Below are 17688 nucleotides of genomic sequence, written 5' to 3' on the forward strand. Positions count from 1 at the left end.
ATGCCCTTTCAAAAGGGAATTAGATATATACAGGAAACTCTTTGGTATCCGGCACTGACGGGACCGGCGTGGTGCCGGTTTATCAAAAAGTCCGGATTACAGAGAGGTATAGTTAAAAGGTACGAGAGCTCCGTACACAGCAACAAATCCAGGCTTCCCTGTTGCTTAGCAACATGTGCAGGAACTCCGGCCACAGACCAAGCGTCCCTGTTGCTTAGCAACAAGTGCAGGAGCCCCAGTTACACAGCCACAGATCCAGGAACAGCCACTAATATGAAGTAAAACTTACCTGAACCTACTCCTGAATTTTGCCGGTTAACAGAGATTTCCGGTTATTTAGGTGCCGGTAAATCGAGAGTTTCCTGTACTTGAAAAGGAAATGGTTGCAGGGCTATGGGGAAAGAGCAGGGGCAGTGGGACTGATTGGATAGCTCTACCAAAGAGCCGGCACAGGCACGATGGGCCGAATGGCTCCCTACTGTGCTGTATGATTGTGATCTGCTGGGCTGGGAGAGTTAGGGTACCAGATGGACAAGCTTGAATAGACGGCATGATCTTTTGTAGACCTTGATTTTTTTTTGGGGGGTGGGGGGGGGGGGAATTCCTTCCTACACAATTATTCTCTCCATTTTTGAGTGGAGAGGGAGTGAGTGCTGCATGGAATTGAAAAATAGATGCATTTTTTCCCTCCATGATTGTACAGAATGTAAGCAGATTTCTCACTGGGGTTTCTCTCATTTCTAGACTGGGCAGATTGATATGTTCTGCAACCACCCAGGACCTGATGCCCTACAAACAGAATCTGCAAGTGTTTGATATTATCAAGAAACAATTGCTAACCTGCATTGGTGATCAAATCTTTGTCCCTAATGAACTGGTGAGTTAGCTTTATACAACTAGCATTCTTGCTGGAATTGCGAGCTGATAACGGGGCAGCGAGGGCAGTGGGACCTGGGAGAACGACGGGACCAACAGTCTGTCTCCTTAACCAATGAGCTTTAAAGGTTGCGAAAGAAACAGGAACATCGGAGAAGGGAATCAGGTACGGAAATAAAAATAAAGAGAGGGAAAGATTGGATTGAGAGAGAGAGGAAAGAGAGACAAAGGAAAAGTAAGAAATAAAATTTAAAAATTTAAATTTGACATTTAAAAAATCTCCAAGAAGAATTTGCTACTTGCAGGAATGAGACTCAACAATTAAAATTATTCCCTTTCTGAGCCGGAGAGGTTGATTGGCATTGCATCAATAATTATCATGTCGTTAAAAGGGTGCTTACGCTGTTAATCATGAGCTCTAACTCTCTGCAGTGAGTTTGATGGACAATTAATGTGCAAATCCAACAAGTTCATGAAAATACCCGGGAGGCTGAGGACAAGATGCTGTTTGTGCGAAGCAAACTGCGGAGCGGCGTGAATCGACCAGCAAGCTCCGGAGATTCGCGACTCACGGCATATCTCCTCATCCCCTGAACTTGCTGGCTGATTTGTGCATTAATAACCCCGTGCGTCGTTAGCTAAACAGAAGCTTTTATTTTTACCTCACTCATATATTGAAGAGTTTTGTTAACTTTCACGTCAGTGTGGGTGCCACAGAGGGTCTATCTATGTGATCACAAGGATAGCAAAACAGTGTATCATCTGATTCACCGTGAGCCACTCTGCTAGTGATATACTAAAAAGTCTTGTGAATAGTGAGCACTTCCTGTAAGCGTCACACTTGCTTCCTGTAACACTTACCCTATTGCACATTTTCCATCACGCTTTGTTATAAAACAGCGTACACTCCGACTCGGGGTGAGCAATGCCGTGGGAGGTTGGCAGCATATGAAAATATTCTTGAAAAGCCTAAAGCAGCTTGGGTTGGTATCTCCGCTAATGCCGCTATTGCCCCTATTTCTTTACATACAGCTCACCGAGTTTTTGGTCAGAACAACTAGTGTAACCAACCAAGGAGTCTTGATAACCGATGAATTATCGGGTATGGCTGGGCTCCTTCCAATCCTTGGGTTATCCTTTATAAAACAGCTTCATCCTGTACAAATACAAGCCATGCTCCCGGAGCTCAGTACAATGAACTTCTCTCCTGTCCAGGTAATTTTTCCTTTGATACCCTTCAGTACTGTCGTATATTTTTACAGTTGTGTTTTCAACTGATGCTCCCAAATCTGTATCTGGGAGGAGGGAGAGATACGGGGGACTTTCTGACTGGGAAAAATGAGGTAGGAGAAGGAGAGATGTGGGATTGTGGGTAAGGGGCCAAGAGAAGAGAGTGACTGATTTATTGATTGGCAGTAAAATATTGCAGCATCAATGAGTTGGGGGAGGTTGGGCAGCAACTTCAAAATGGTGGTACATCACCTGACAGCCACTTTGACCGTGATAATTTGGGCAAGATAGACTCCACCATTGTGGAGGTGACATTTTTTAAAGAGCAAATCAAATTATTCGGAAACTCATTTGATTTATTAACAATAGTGGTAGGTTTACTTTAGTTAAACATCCCGGTGTGTTTCTATAATTAGTAAGTGTGGTGATGGTGAGATTCCTTTCACACGGAAGCAGTGTCTGCCTTCTAGTTCTCGCCCGTGTTGGGTAAGAGCCCTGTAGGCCGGTCAGAAGCTGACGGGCACAAGAGTGGCAGACATCCGGTGCGATAGCCCAGGTGTCCTGGGCCCCCAGCCCATGGGGACTGGAAAATCTACCCTCGTGACCAAAACTATTTATTTTGAAATAAACGTCATTACGGTTACAAAGGTATGTGAGTGGTCAGTGCAGACTGATTTGATGCAAGTCTCCTGTCTCTATTGGCTATAAGGCCCTATGAGCAATGTTCCTGTTTAGCTGCACAGTAGTGCAGTGGTCTGGAGGTCCCACGCAGGCTTTTGAATGAAAAAAAAAACGTGCCTGTGCGGAAATTTGAATGGACTGCGCGCACAAAAAAAATTTAGGGGGAACATTGCCTGGGATTCAGTAGTTCCAACACATCTCCAATCAAATGATGTCTTAGAAGTTTATGTATTAATATTTTATAACATTTATTTCAGGCCAGGGAAATAATTGACAAGATACTTCAAAATGTGTCTGTAAGTATTGCACAGATTGTAATTAATTTGTCGGGTGCAATGTGTAACAGTTTAGGGATTTGATTTGAAGCATTGCTCACAGTCCTTTTCTCTTTGTCACGCTGCAGATTACAGAGGAGTTGCTGAGCAGCCTGGGGTCGGCAGTGATAGGTCTCAGCCCATCGATTCTGCGAGTCATTCCAGCGTCTCTAATAGTGCACGTCCTGCCCAGCATGGCAGAGTATGAACGTAAAGTGAATCCTGTCCAGAAGCTGATCATTGTAAATAAGCTATGGGTTGGTATCAGAAGATCTCACCATTTTATCTCTCTTCCTCGCTCTCATTGTAACGCTTTCTATCGCTGTGTCAGGTTTCAGCCGTGGCTCAGTGGGTAGCCCTCTTGCCTCTGCATCAGGAGGTTGCGGGTTCGAGTCCTGCTTCAGAGATTTGAGCATAATGTCTAATGTGACACTCCCAGTGCAGTACTGAGGGAATGCTGCACTGTCGGAGGTGCCGTCTTTCGGGTGAGACGTTAAACCGAGGCCCCGTCTGCTCTCTCGGGTGGATCCCACGGCCACTTTCGAAGAAGAGCAGGGGAGTTCTCCCCGGTGACCTGGCCAATATTTATCGTCAATCAGCATCACTAAAAGCAGATTATCTGGTCATTATCACATTGCTGTTTGTGGGACCTTGCTGTGCGCAAATTGGCTGCCGCGTTTCCTACATTGCAACAATGACTACACTTCACTTCAAAAAGTACTTAATTGGCTGTAAAGCGCTTTAGGATGTCCGGTGGTCGTGAAAGGCGCTATATAAATGCACGTCAGTCTTTCTTTTATGGAATGATACAGCACAGAAGGAGGCCATTCGACCCATCATGCCTGTGCTGATGCTTTGAAAGAGCTATCCAATTAACCCCTGCTCTTACCCCATAGTCCTGTAAATTTTTTCCCTTCAAGTATTTATCCAATTCCCTTTTGAAAGTTACTGTTGAATCTGCTTCCACCGCCCTTTCAGGCAGCGCGTTCCAGATCACAACAACTTGCTGCGTAAAAAAATGTTTCCTCATGTCGCCTCTGGTTCTTTTGCCAATCATCTTCAATCTGTGTCCTCTGGTTACCGACCCTTCTGCCACTGGAAACAGTTTCTCCTTATTTACTCTATCAAAACCATTCATAATTTTGAACTCCTCTTAACCTCCTCTGTTCTGCTGTGCTCTAAGGAGAACAAACCCAGCTTCTCCCGTCTCTCCACAGAGAACTGTGAGTATTAACCTTTGTCTCTGAGAATTCAGGCCTCCTCCTTCTCGATTTCAACCGTCTGTGTGTTAGAAGACAATAATTTTGACCACACATTAATCACACCAGGGAATTAACATTTAAAAGTAATTTAAATATTTGATCACTATCAGCCAGCGTTGCTTGATAAATGTGTACCAGAGCAAAGGACTTTGTGGCTGGATAGATCCTGAATAATAGATTAGTCTGTAGTTTGTAAAGGGCTTTTGGCAGTGTGAAATTTCATTAAGGAATGATATTTGAACCTGGTCGAGGTGAGTGATTGGTTAAAGTATTCTGACACCTTTCCTGGACCTGCCCCAAGAACAAGTTTGAGTTTACAGTAACCTGAACCATTCGTTTGTCAGAGTTCGGTAACAGTGGACTGTTTGGTAACCTGACCGCAGAAATCAGTCTCATAAATCAGGCTGGTCAGTCACTTTGTTAATTATATTTAATATAATTTCTTAATTATTTCAGATTTTGGTACACTTTCTAGACACAAAAAGCATCAAGGGGTATGGGGAGAGAGCAGGAATATGGTATTGAGATAGAGGATCAGCCATGATCATATTGAATGGCGGAGCAGGCTCAAAGGGCTGAATGGCCTACTCCTGCTTCTGTTTTTCTATGTTTCGCTGATGTTTGTCCTTAAATAATTGTTGAGTTCAGAATGTTATTCTGTTCTCCCCTTCTGCCCTCCGATTTTCATCCTTCCTATCCTGAGGTGCTGACTCTAGGGATAGGAGGGTGGACTCACCAATGCTGCACTCCCAAAGCGGTCGCGCTTGATGGGTGTGAAGGTCGGAGATAGGCTAGAGTACTGTCCAGCCAAAATTTCAACCCATCCTCCCTGTAAGTGCAGTTCCCCACTGGGACTGTCTGAGTTGTGTCTCAGTGGGTCGCACTCGTGTATGAGTCAGAAGGTTGTGGGTTCTAGTCTCACTCCAGAGACTTGAGCACAAAAATCTAGGCGGACATTCCCAGTGCAGTACTGAGGGAACGCTGCAATGTCGGAGGTGCCGTCTTTTGGATGCGACGTTAAACCGAGGCCCCGTCTGTCCGTCCTCTCAGGTGAATGTAAAAGATCCCATGGCACTATTCAAAGAAGAGCAGGGGAGTTATCCCCGGTGTCCTGGCCAATATTTAATCCCTCAATCAACAGCACTAAAAAAGAAAACAGATTACCTGTTTGTGGTTTGAGCTTGCTGCATGCAACAGTGTCTACACTTCAGATGTACTTCATTGGCTGTAAAGCGCTTTGGGACGTCCTGAGGTCGTGAAAGGCAAGTCCTTTCTTCTTTACCTTGTAGTTCCACAGGTGCCAGCCCCCCCCTCACACGTCACCTCACCTAAGTATCAATTCTACATGTACGAACCTAGGCTATTTGACCATGGGGTTATCCCAGCCGATGCCATTATTATCCTCATCTGAAATCCACATGTGCAGATAACTGAATCACAACCAGGAGCTGGAACCCTAGATTTTTCCACTCCCAAGCCCAGTTGAGGTCAGTTGAAATAACTTGGGATCTGGAACGCTCTACCTGAAATGGTGGTGGAAGCTGATTCCATAAATAATTTTAAAACGGAGTTAGACAGGTACTTGAGGATGAGCAACTTGCAGGGTTGCGGACAAAAAGCGGGGGAGTGGGACTAAGCACGACGGCTCTTTCAAAGAGCCAGCACAGGCACGACGGGCCAAATGGCCTCCTTCAGTGCTGTAAGTTCCTATGAATCTATGAAACTCTACCTCTGTCCCAACTGAAATGAGGTGGAGTGAGACTCTCCCTCAGGTGATTTCACACCTGATGCACAATGCCGAACTGATGCCGAATTAGACTGTAGTTATACTGCATGTTTTGCACGGCTGTGATGCCAAAACCATTTTGTGGGGTGTTGCACTGTATAACTGCCGTGTATCTGATCTGTATGCTAATGTTGCATTGAGTCCAGAGGTGTGTATTTTAGAAGGGTGTAAAATAGACAAAATGTATTTTTAATTCTTAAAGCAATGCATTTCTATTTGTCACTTTTTTGTTAGAAATCTGACAATATGAAGTGGCTCAAAGACTTGGATTCTCTTGTAAAGGACATTCCTCTAATATCTTTGAGTTCAACGGTGAACATGCTATTGTCCAACGCCAATGACACAACGCAAATAAAATGGTCTGTGCAACAGGTAATATTTTCAATTTGACAAACATTTTTTGACTAACTCTTTCTGAAGTCCTGTTATAAAGTATAAATAAGTGGCTCCTCCCCAGGTAGCTCAGCTGGTTAAGGCAGGAAGTATCTGGGTTAAGGAGGGGGCAACTGGCCAGTGTTCCCTCTCCTGAATCCTGTCTGGGAACCTGTGCTGAATATGCGTGCATGTGCATTCTGGGTGCGAACAAGATTGAATTTGGCTGTGATGACATCTGTTATCAAATAACTTGGATGTCCTGGAGAGTTGATCGAACTTCTTTGTATCTTAGAACAACAGGCTTTCCAAGATAAACAGGATGACTTTGAAATGTTGTAAAAGGAAAGCCTGGCTTGCCTTATGCTTTTAGTGTTCAAATGTTCTATACGAAAAGTGCTTTTGTAAGAAAATAAGGGACAGTATTGATGTCAGTCATGAGTGATTAAAGTGTAACTTTGGTGGCTAGAGTAATAAACATAGGCAGAGGGATCCACTAACTCTAGTATAGAAAGATAACGGTTAATAAACCCTATTCTTCAAAGAGGTTAAGAACATTTGCTGGATCAATTGTTAAGTTTAAATCTGAGATTGATTGCTTTTTTTTAACCAAAGCTATTAAGGGATACGCGCCAAAGGCAGGTATATGGAGTTAGGTCACAGATCAGCCATGATCTTATTGAATAGCGGAACAGGCTCACAGGGCTGAATGGCCTTATCTTGTTCCTATGTTCCTAACAGTTACGTCAGGAAGTCTTGTTTAAGGGCAGTAACTTTGGAGCAAACAACTGCAACTGTTTACATGATTAGACTGTCTTCAAAGGATTTGGGAACAGATATGTCATGAGATCTTATCTGTGACATGGACCTTTGATGTAGGCAAAATATTATTTGGTGTATAAAGGAGCATGGTTTTCAACAGGTTTCTGGAGAGCTCGAAAGATACAGAAACCGAGAAGCTGCTCTCTATACAGTTAGGCCGATCACCTGCGCTGTATATCAATAAAGTCTGCTCCATATATACTCCACCATCAAGTGTCTCATGCTTACTCAAAGTGTGTTGTTGTGAACCACAGAGGGAAGGAGGTTGAATGCTAACACAGATCCTTGCTATCTCTGCTCGCTCATGAAGAGTGGCCATTTGGGGGAGATCCTAGCTTGTGGCAGATACCTTCTGAACCACAACCAACAAGAGTTATGCTTCAGGAGGGGATAAAGCATGAGGTTTTAAAAAAAATAAAAGCTAAGTTTATGTTTAGAGGGGTGTGCATGGAAACTAAGAGAAGTTCTGGCCGTGTCACTTGATGCTCCAAGAGAATTCTTCCCTTGTTACAGGCACAGATGCTCTTTGGGAAAATTTTAGAAGCAAATGGCCACAATATGACTGAAGATCTCTTCAGGTAAGTTGCTCTGAGCTTGTTTTTTCCAGCAATGGAACTGTACAACACACTAAGCTGCAGAGCTTGTTGAAGATATGACACGGCGTCATAGGACCATGTCTGAGCTTGGAGATAGTGACAGTCATTGGGCTGTTCTGCTGAATGCATCATGGCCAAGTCTGATCCTGATGTCCACACGCTTCAACAAGCGTGGCAGTCAGGAGTGGCGATCTTAGCTGTTTGTCCCCCTCCATAGGCTATGGAGACTGAGGGCCGTTGCAGAGCTCCCACTGCCGACCAGACCTTCAACCTGACACCTACCTGGTCAGGAGCACTATTTATACATTGAGCTATTGAGGAAGCTCTTCAATAATTTGCATCTTCCCTGCATCCTCTCTGCGTTAGAATCAGGACTGATATTCATGCGCTGTTATATTCTTCAGAGTGTCTATTGTGTTAGCCAATCAGCCAATGAGTTGGAGGTGGGGCTGGACTTACTGCAGGACTCGCAGCAAGCAGTCTATTTTACAGCAAAGAGTCTATTTACTCAGCGTACAGAGTCTGTTTAAACAACGCACTACACCAAACAGTCTAAAGAGTCTCTATGAACTACAGCAAACAGACCTCATGACCGATACTGCAGCAACTTCTCCCGATAAAAGCAGGATTATTTCTCCAGCAAAATGCAGTGAGTGGAGGATAGTTACAGAATACAAATGACGTGCATAAAATCAATCCCAGATACTTACAGCAGTGCAGTCTCCAAGTGAGATTGATGGGGGAATTATCCTAGCCAGGACTAGTGGTGTCACCCTATGCAGCCCGCTCTGGAGAGTTAGTGACAAAGAGTCTCAAATTTAAAGTAGTCATGAAGAGAATTTAGGAGAAACTTTGTTACACAGAGAAATTTTGGAGCATGGAATTTTCCTGAGACGGGGCCTCTGATTAAAATCCTGTCCGAAAGACGGCACCTCCAACAGTGCGGCACTCCCTCAGTACTGCACTGGAGTGTCAGCCTGGATTATGTGCTCAAATTTCTGGAGTGGGACTTGAACCCACAACCTTCTGACTCAGGTGAGAGAGAGTGCGACCCACTGAGCACGGCTGACACACTTGTATGATGTTCTTCATTCATCACCAAAAGTAGTTCCCATTGCTGCCACCATCAGTACTCCACCCTGGTGTTAGCCACCATCAGTACTCCACCCTGGTGTTAGCCGCCATCAGTACTCCACCCTGGTGTTAGCCACCATCAGTACTCCACCCTGGTGTTATGCAGCTCAGACTGCCCTCACAAGGCACATTCTATAACTGGATTACATTTCACTAAAGTCAGAGTGCCGAAACTAAGGGTTACATATGCAGCAAATGTCTGGATGTAAATACTTCATGTTAATTGGATGCCACCCTGCAGTGTGCAATGCTGGTTTCATGCATAAACCTTTTAGTCACATGTAGAAATTGATGACTTTGATTTATTTTAACACCTTGTATGTTCTTCAGTTCTCTTGGATTTGTGGCACGTGGAGTGGATTGTCCAACTCTGAAATATCTAGTGACACCCAATACATTCCTGAAACTCCTACGATTTTTCCGGGATCTGCCGATTGACTTGCCGGTGCCCCTGGTAAGTTCAGCTCTCTGACGTAAGAAAACTACTCATAAAAATCAACATTTCATTGTGCAGTACACACGTCTGCTGCATATATGACAAATAAAATTGAATTGAATTGAGCACTTGGTTGAGTATAAAACAAGGCTTTAATCAACTGTTTCACAACCATGAGTTCTAGTTACATCACTAGTTCCTGGTTACAGAAACATCCTGAGCAAGCTGGGCCCACGCCCGAGTATTTATACTTTCCTTGGACGGCGCCACCAGCTGGCTGCCCAGTGTTACTTCATGAGTCATTTCTACATGAATGGTAAGATTCATGACACCCTCTGCTTGCGTCACAGGCCTGTCACTGAATAAGCTCACTGATCAACGGTGGAACCTCCAACTGTGCTGTAAGATTCTATAAGTTAAACCAGAGACGAGACTCGCTCTTTAATCAAACATGAAAACATTGTTTTTTTTAAGTTCACTATTTAAAAAAAATGTCTAAGGATCTAAAGCAACACCGTGCCCTTTTTTTACAGAGAAATTGCATTTTGGAAGCAGTGAACCGCTTTGTCCTTTCTACAGAGACCATGCAGAGCATGCGACCTCAACTACTCTTCGACCTCCAGTAAGTAACCCCTTCCAGCTGGAACGGTCGGAAGTCAATTTCTGCATATCTTTCAAAAACAGTTATTACATAGTATTTACAGCACAGAAACAGGCCATTCGACCCAACTGGTCTGTGCCGGTGTTTATGCTCCACACGAACCTCCTCCCAACCCTCTTCATCAAACCCTATTCCTTACCTATCTAGCTTCCCCTTAAATGCATCTGTGCTATTCGCCTCAACCACTCCCTGTGGTAGCGAGTTCCACATTCTCACCACTCTCTGGGTAAAGAAGTTTCTCCTGAATTCCCGATTGGATTTATTAGTGACTGTCTTATATTGATGGCCCCTAGTTCTGGTCTCCCCACAAGTGGAAACATCTTCTCTACGTCTATCCTACCGAACCCTTTCATAATCTTGAAGACCTCTAGCTGGTCACCTCTCTGTCTTCTCTTTGCTAGAGAAAAACCGGTTCACTCCTTCAGATTATTAAGGTTATTTTTTTTGTAGGCTATTGAAAATTAGAAGATTTTCCATCAACATGACACAGAGGTTGCTGCAAATCCTGGTAGATAATCCAATTCCTTTCTTAAAGATCCCAAGTTCGAAGCAGAGTCTGATGGTGGATTGGATTGTACAAGTACTGGTAAGATGTGAGCTCTGTCACCATTGGTGAGCGATCTCGGTGTAATAGGGGGAAATGCTGTAATGGTTTCCCTATTTGTCTATTTTGAACTTGCATTGACTAAACAATATTTGGATGCAACAACTTACATTTAACATAGTAAAACGTCCCAAGGGGCTTCACAGGAGCGATTATCAAACAAAATTTGACACCGAGCCACATAAGGAGATATTAGGACAGGTGACCAAAAGCTTGGTCAAAGTGGTAGAGTTTAAGGAACGGAGAATTTTATGCCCCTTCCATTGGCACTAGACTCAGCTGTGGGTTGGGCAGAGGGAGTGCCATGGTTACCCCCTGGGCCATGCCACGGTTACCCCCTGGGCCATGCATATGACCTGGGCAGGAAATCAGAGTTGCAACATTACTCCTGTCTAGCCCCGATACAAGCTTATCTCTAATGTTCTCTTTGCTGCCAATGAAAATTCATTCAAAGAACCTTAAAAAAGAATGAATTGCATTTCTATAGCGCCTTTCCTGACCTCAGGATTTCCCAAAGCCCTTCAGAACCAATGAAGTACTTTTTGAAGTGTAGTCACTGTTGTAATATAGGAAACGCGGCAGCTAATTTGCACACAGCAAGCTCCCACAAATAACAATGAGATAATGACCAGATGATCTGGGACACCGGGGAGATCTCCCCTGCTGTTCTTCGAAATAATGCCATGGGATCTTTTACACCCACCTGAGAGGACAGACACGGCCTCAGTTTAACGTCTCATCTGAGAGATTGCACCTCCGACAGTGCAGCGCTCCCTCAGCACTGCACTGGAGTGTCCGCCTAGATTTTGTGCTCAACGTTCCGGAGTGGGGACTTGAACCCACAACCTTCTGACTCTGAGACGAGAGAGTGCTACCCACTGAGCCACGGCTGACACCTTAATAACCAATAGCTGCACATCACAGGTCACAGAAACTAGGGAAAAAATAATTTCTATTTTAGGAAGTAGACTTCTGGTAATTGGATTAAATTTTTGGACAACCCACTCAAAAACTGGGTGGTAACCATAAACGTACTTGCTCGCCCTCCCTAACTGAGTGACTTGCCCTCCTCCGTAGGGTCAGTTTTCCCACAGTATCGTCTCTAGACCAAGCTCAGAATTACCAAGGGAAGTCTTAATATAGATCTAAACAGGAGACTCGAGTAGTATCACAGTGAAGGTGAAGGAGTCATCCCTTGGAATGAAGAGTTTTGGTGAGACCTTCACTCCTGCTTTCACCAAACATGCATTTAATTATAAACAGATCAAAACCACAAATGCTTTCTGTAAAGTCTGTAGGTATTATGGCGAATTAATACACAGACTACAAGAGTAACTTTAACAGGACTTTACTATTCGAAGGTCAGGGCGAATCTGCCCAATAAATCCTGACACAGCACTTATATACCGGTGTGGTCACCGTCGGTATTACAGTATACAGCAGCCAAGATAAAGTAGTGCCACACCTAAAATAGTTCTCTTAAAGGTGGACGGTTACATACAATAGTTCTCTTAAAGGTAGAACAGTTACATACACTAAAATCCTCCCTTTTTAGCTTACAACATACTTATTCCCCATTAACATAACATCATAACATATATACAACTTATGCAAAACAGTTCACAGATTCAGTCTCTCTGGAGGCTTCCTGACTCTGTCCGGATAACGCCTCGGTGGTGTAGTAGTTTTCGGCGGGGTAGTAGGTTCTTCTGGCAAGGTCGATTCGGCTTGAAGGACAGTGTCAGGTTCATCTGATTCCAGTATTACCAGATCGGAGGTAGGTGCTCTGGGTATCTCTGCTTCAACATTAGCCGTGTAAGGTTGTGGAGTAGGTTGGTCCTTTGTGGATGACCCTATGATCTGGTCAACATGGCGCCTTATTATGCTGTCACCAATGTCCACGGTATACATCAGCGGCCCTAGCCTTTTCCCAATAGTTCCAGGCTGCCATTTCTCGGTACGGTAGTCCCGGGCCAAAACTTGTTGACCTATCTGAAAGGATCTAGTTGGCCTTTCATTCATGCCCTGAAATTGCCGGTTCTCTACGTCCCTTCTGACGTTTGGCTTAATCAAATCCAGCCGGCATCTTAGTCTTCTATTGAAAAACATCATGGCGGGAGTTTGGTTTGTGACCGCATGTGTTGCATTCCTGTACGCCAACAAGAAGTTATCTACCTTATGTTGTAGGTTGATGTCTTCATTACCCATGGCCTTTATGGCCTTCTTGAAGGTCTGGACAAACCTTTCAGCTAATCCATTGGTGGCGGGATGGTATGGGGCTGACGTGTAGTGCTTGACCCCATTCCTTTTTAAGAACTTACTGAATTCTTTGGACACAAATTGCGGTCCATTATCAGAACAGATCTGTTCCGGCAGCCCATTCCTGGCAAATATGGTCCTTAATACTGTGATGGTTTTTTCCGTGGTGGTGGAGGACATCTTTATTACCTCCGGCCACTTGGAGTGTGCATCCACCGCGATTAGAAACATTGAGTCCATAAATGGACCAGCAAAGTCGACGTGTACCCTTTGCCAAGGAGATGAGGGCCACTCCCATGGATGCAGAGGAGCTTGTGGTGGCGCGTTTTGGACCTTCTGGCATCCTAGACAGCTCTTGGTTATTTCTTCGATGTCTCCATCAATACCTGGCCACCACACAAACGTTCTTGCTAGGTTCTTCATTTTCACTCCACCCAGATGCCCCTTGTGAAGCTCCTTTAGCACCTTATGCTGAAGTTTGGGTGGAATCACCATTCTAGATCCACACATCAAGGTTCCTCGGCACACTGACAGCTGTTCTTTTCTTTGCGAAAATGCGGGCAGCGTTGGTTCGCCATGTGCTGGCCATCCCTCCACTGTTAAATCGTAGACTCGTGAGAGAGTCGGGTCATTTCTTGTTTCATTTTCGATCATCGAATTTGTTACTGGTAGACATTCCACTATGGATGAGTGGAACATCTCTACCGGGTCCACTGTAGCCGCCTCTTCCACTACTGGCAACGGTAGGCGCGATAACCCATCAGCATTTCCATGCTGTTTGGACCTTTTGTATTCGATGTCATATTGGTGTGCCCCAAGTAACACGGACCACCTCTGTAGCCTTTGCGCTGTCATAGTGGAAACGGCCTTGTTAGGGTTGAATATGGACACCAACGGCTGGTGGTCTGTCAGTAATGTGAACTTCTTGCCCTGCAGGTAATGATTGAATTTCTTTACTCCCCACACAAGGCTGAGGGCCTCCCTATCTATCTGAGCATAATTTCGCTCAGCGGAGGTCAATGATCGGGACGCAAATGCGACTGGCCTTTCCGAGCCATTTGGTAACTTGTGTGAAAGTACTGCTCCAATTCCATAAGGGGAAGCATCACAAGCTAGACGAAGAGGTAACGTTGGGTTGAAATGAGCCAACACTTCCTCAGAGGTAATCAACGCCTTGCTTCTGCGAAAGGCCTTCTTACAGTCCTCGCTCCACTTCCATGGTACTTCTTTCCGCAACAGAGCATTCAGCGGATGCAGCACCGTGGATAGATTTGGCAGAAACTTGTGGTAATAATTAATCAACCCCAGAAACGATCTCAACTGTGATACATTTTCCGGAGCGGGGGCCTTCACGACAGCTTCTATCTTGTCAGGTGACTTGTGCAGCCCCTCTTGGTCAATGACATGACCGCAGTACGAGATCCGTTTCTGGAAGAACTCACATTTCTGGCGATTAACTCGAAGGCCATATTCCTTCAACCTGGTGAGCACCAGTTTCAAATTTGTGAGGTGTTCCTCCTCGTCTTCTCCCGTAATCAGGATATCGTCCAAGTAACACTGCGTGCTTGGAATACCCTGTAAGACCTGCTCCACGGCCCTCTGCCAAATTGCTGGAGCCGAAGCTACTCCAAAAACCAGTCTATTATAACAATACAAGCCTCTGTGCGTGTTGATTGTGAGATACTGGCGCGACTCTTCCTCGACTTCCATTTGTAAGTATGCTTGTGCCAGGTTTATCTTGGTGAAGTGTTTCCCGCCAGACAATGAAGCAAAGATATCCTCAATCCGCGGGAGCGGGTATTGTACCGTGTGAAGCACCGGATTAACTGTGATCTTGAAGTCTCCGCAGATGCGGACCTTTCCCGGTCCCCCTGGCTTGTTACTTGATAAAGACTTCACGACAGGAACAATGGGCGTGGCCCACTCACTCCAGTCCACCTTAGACAGTACCCCTGAACGTTCAAGCTCTTCCAGTTCTGCCTCCACAGCAGGTCGTATCGCGTAAGGTACCGATCTGGCTTTGAAAAATTTTGGGCTTGCATGTTCTGCAATCTTGATTTTTGCTTTAATTCCTCTCAGTGTTCCCAGTCCTTGCTGGAATACCTCTTTAGCTTCGTCCAATATTCTGGACAACCGTTCAGGTTTGACATCTTCCTTTCCGGAATCTACCGTCATTGTGTTTAGTGAATGCCAGTCTATCTTTATTTTCCTGATCCACTCCCGTCCCAGAAGTGGTGGACCTCCCTTGGGCAGCACATACATGTCCATCCCTTGGTGATCTTTGTCCTTGTATCTCACCTTGACTTTTATCTTTCCGATGGGGTATACTTTGTGCCCCGTGTATGTCTGCAATACTATCTCCGTATCCCGTAGGGGAATATGTTTGAATAACTTTTTGTAATCTTGCTTATTCATGACTGTCAACGCCGATCCGGTGTCCACTTCCATCTTCACTTGGACTTTTGCAATCTGTAGTGTGACCCAGATAGTTTGTCGGTCAGCTTCTTTACTCACATTGTGAATCCTCAGACTACCCAGTTCCTTGCTGTTGGAGTCTGAGTCCGAATTCTGTTCATCTGGATTCTTCCCAGTCACCTTATGTACCTTTCTGTACTTCTGCGGTGACTTATTATTGCTGGTCTTCTTTCCTGACCGGCATACCTTAGCTATGTGACCAAGCTTGCCACATTTTCTACATTCCTGGTTTTTAAACCAGCATTGGTTCTGGTCGTGTGTTGTCTTCCCACAACGATAACATTTCGTTGTACCCGAAGTCATTTGATCCACACTGAGTACCGCTGTCTTCCGCTGCATTTCCGCCGTGCCTCTCGCTGCGGCTTCGTGCGATGCTGCAATAAGGACAGCCTTATCAAGTGTAAGATCGTTCTCTTCGAGCAGTCGTTTTTGTGTTCCTTCGACATCCCGCACACGAACTTGTCTCTCAGTGCCTCTGTCTGATTTACCCCAAACTGACAGTATTTTGCTAGCCTACGCAGTTCAACCAGGTACTCCGCGTTGCTTTCCTCTTTTCGTTGCGTTCTCATGTAAAATTTTGATCGTTCCGCTAACATCAGCGGTGCGGGGTTAAAATGATCCTTCAGGACAGCAACAATATTAGCGAAAGACTGATCCGCCGGTTTAGCTGGTGATAGAAGATGCTTCAATAACCCGTATGTCTTCGCACCCATTGAGTTTAGTAAGGTTAGAGCTTTGTCATAATTTGCTATCTTATTGACCTTACAATATATCTCGATGCGTTCTACATACGTGGCCCAATCTTCCACATCGGAATCGAACCCGTTGATGTTACTACGCTTAGGCATCTTCACACTCTTCCTGAGAAACAACAACGAAATATTTCTTTAACTTTTTTTTTTTCAAAATGGCGGTTTCCCGCGCTTGTCTTCTTCCCCGCCTACTGACGGCTTCCCGCGTTTCTTCCCCTGGCGGGAGGGGTAAGCTTTTCCCTCGGGCGACGACCGCTGGCTTTCGGGGTTCGCAGCCTGCGCGTCGGCTTCAGTGCGTTCCTTGTTCCCTTTTCTCGGCAGGGCAACCGGCGCTGGGTACAACCCGTTGATGGCGAACAGTTTCAGCCGCTGGGCTGGATCTCGCTCAGTCTCCCTCGCTCGGGCTCTGTCTCTCCCGCTCGCTCGGGCTCTGTCTCTCCCTCAGCGGCTTCCAATCGCGCCTCCCAGCCCTCTCGCAGTCCGGTGCTTTCCTCTGCGGCTGAGTTCTCCGTGATTTATTTATTTTTATATCTTCCCGCGCCTTACGATCCCGGTCGCAGCGCTTCGTGGCCTCGGTCGCTGCCCGGCCTTTTTCACTCCAATCGCGCCTCCCAGCCCTCTCGCAGTCCGGTGCTTTCCTCCCCGGCTGCGGATGAGTTCACCGCGGTTTATTTATTTTTATATCTTCCCGCGCCTTACGATCCCGGTCGCAGCGCCTCGTGGCCTCGGTAGCTGCCCGGCCTTTTTCGCCGGTCGCGGTCTAGCTGTCTCACGACGCCGTTGCGTCTCCCAGCCCGCTTGTACCGCGGCTTCCGTGCTCCACGCTGCCCCAGTCTCAGCGCCTCTGGGCCCAACTTCTGTCTGGCTCCTTTCCCCCGACCGTGGTCGAGTTCACCGCCCTTATCCTCCGTTTATTTTTTTTATTTTCCCTTTACTCACAGTCACCGTGGCCGACTTGCTTCTCGTGCTGATCGGCTCACTCACCACCGTGGCAGAAGGGACAATCAGTGCCTGTTGCTGATGGAAGGCTTCGTGTCTGAATTCTTCCTTCTTCCTTGCTCTGCAGACTCGAGTTTTCTCTCAGCAGAACGACGAGGGCGGGTGCCTCTTCTCGACGCTCGTTAACTGCTTCGGAAGTATTGTTGCCGCAGGGTAAGATCGAACTCGTCGCCACTGTAAAGTCTGTAGGTATTATGGCGAATTAATACACAGACTACAAGAGTAACTTTAACAGGACTTTACTATTCGAAGGTCAGGGCGAATCTGCCCAATAAATCCTGACACAGCACTTATATACCGGTGTGGTCACCGTCGGTATTACAGTATACAGCAGCCAAGATAAAGTAGTGCCACACCTAAAATAGTTCTCTTAAAGGTGGACGGTTACATACAATAGTTCTCTTAAAGGTAGAACAGTTACATACACTA

At 45.6% G+C, this 17688-nt stretch overlaps 1 protein-coding gene across 1 annotated transcript in view; it reads left to right on the top strand.

Annotated features, from left to right (window-relative positions):
• The first annotated feature begins 749 nt into the window (after positions 1-749).
• LOC147099902 (stereocilin-like) overlaps positions 750-17688 on the top strand; it is a 40940-nt gene continuing 24001 nt past the window's right edge. Inside the window, exons 1-9 of the mRNA XM_085968974.1 lie at positions 750-877; positions 1909-2091; positions 3045-3083; positions 3191-3358; positions 6384-6521; positions 7857-7921; positions 9404-9527; positions 10043-10131; positions 10621-10756. Of these exons, the coding sequence (XP_085825100.1) occupies positions 785-877; positions 1909-2091; positions 3045-3083; positions 3191-3358; positions 6384-6521; positions 7857-7921; positions 9404-9527; positions 10043-10131; positions 10621-10756 (1035 nt within the window). The 5' untranslated portion in view covers positions 750-784. The remainder of the gene's footprint in view (positions 878-1908; positions 2092-3044; positions 3084-3190; positions 3359-6383; positions 6522-7856; positions 7922-9403; positions 9528-10042; positions 10132-10620; positions 10757-17688) is intronic.

This window comes from Somniosus microcephalus, chromosome 27, assembly GCF_052327205.1.
Source record: "Somniosus microcephalus isolate GS21.2 chromosome 27, FLI_Smic_1.0, whole genome shotgun sequence".
Classification (NCBI taxonomy): Eukaryota; Metazoa; Chordata; class Chondrichthyes; order Squaliformes; family Somniosidae; genus Somniosus; species Somniosus microcephalus.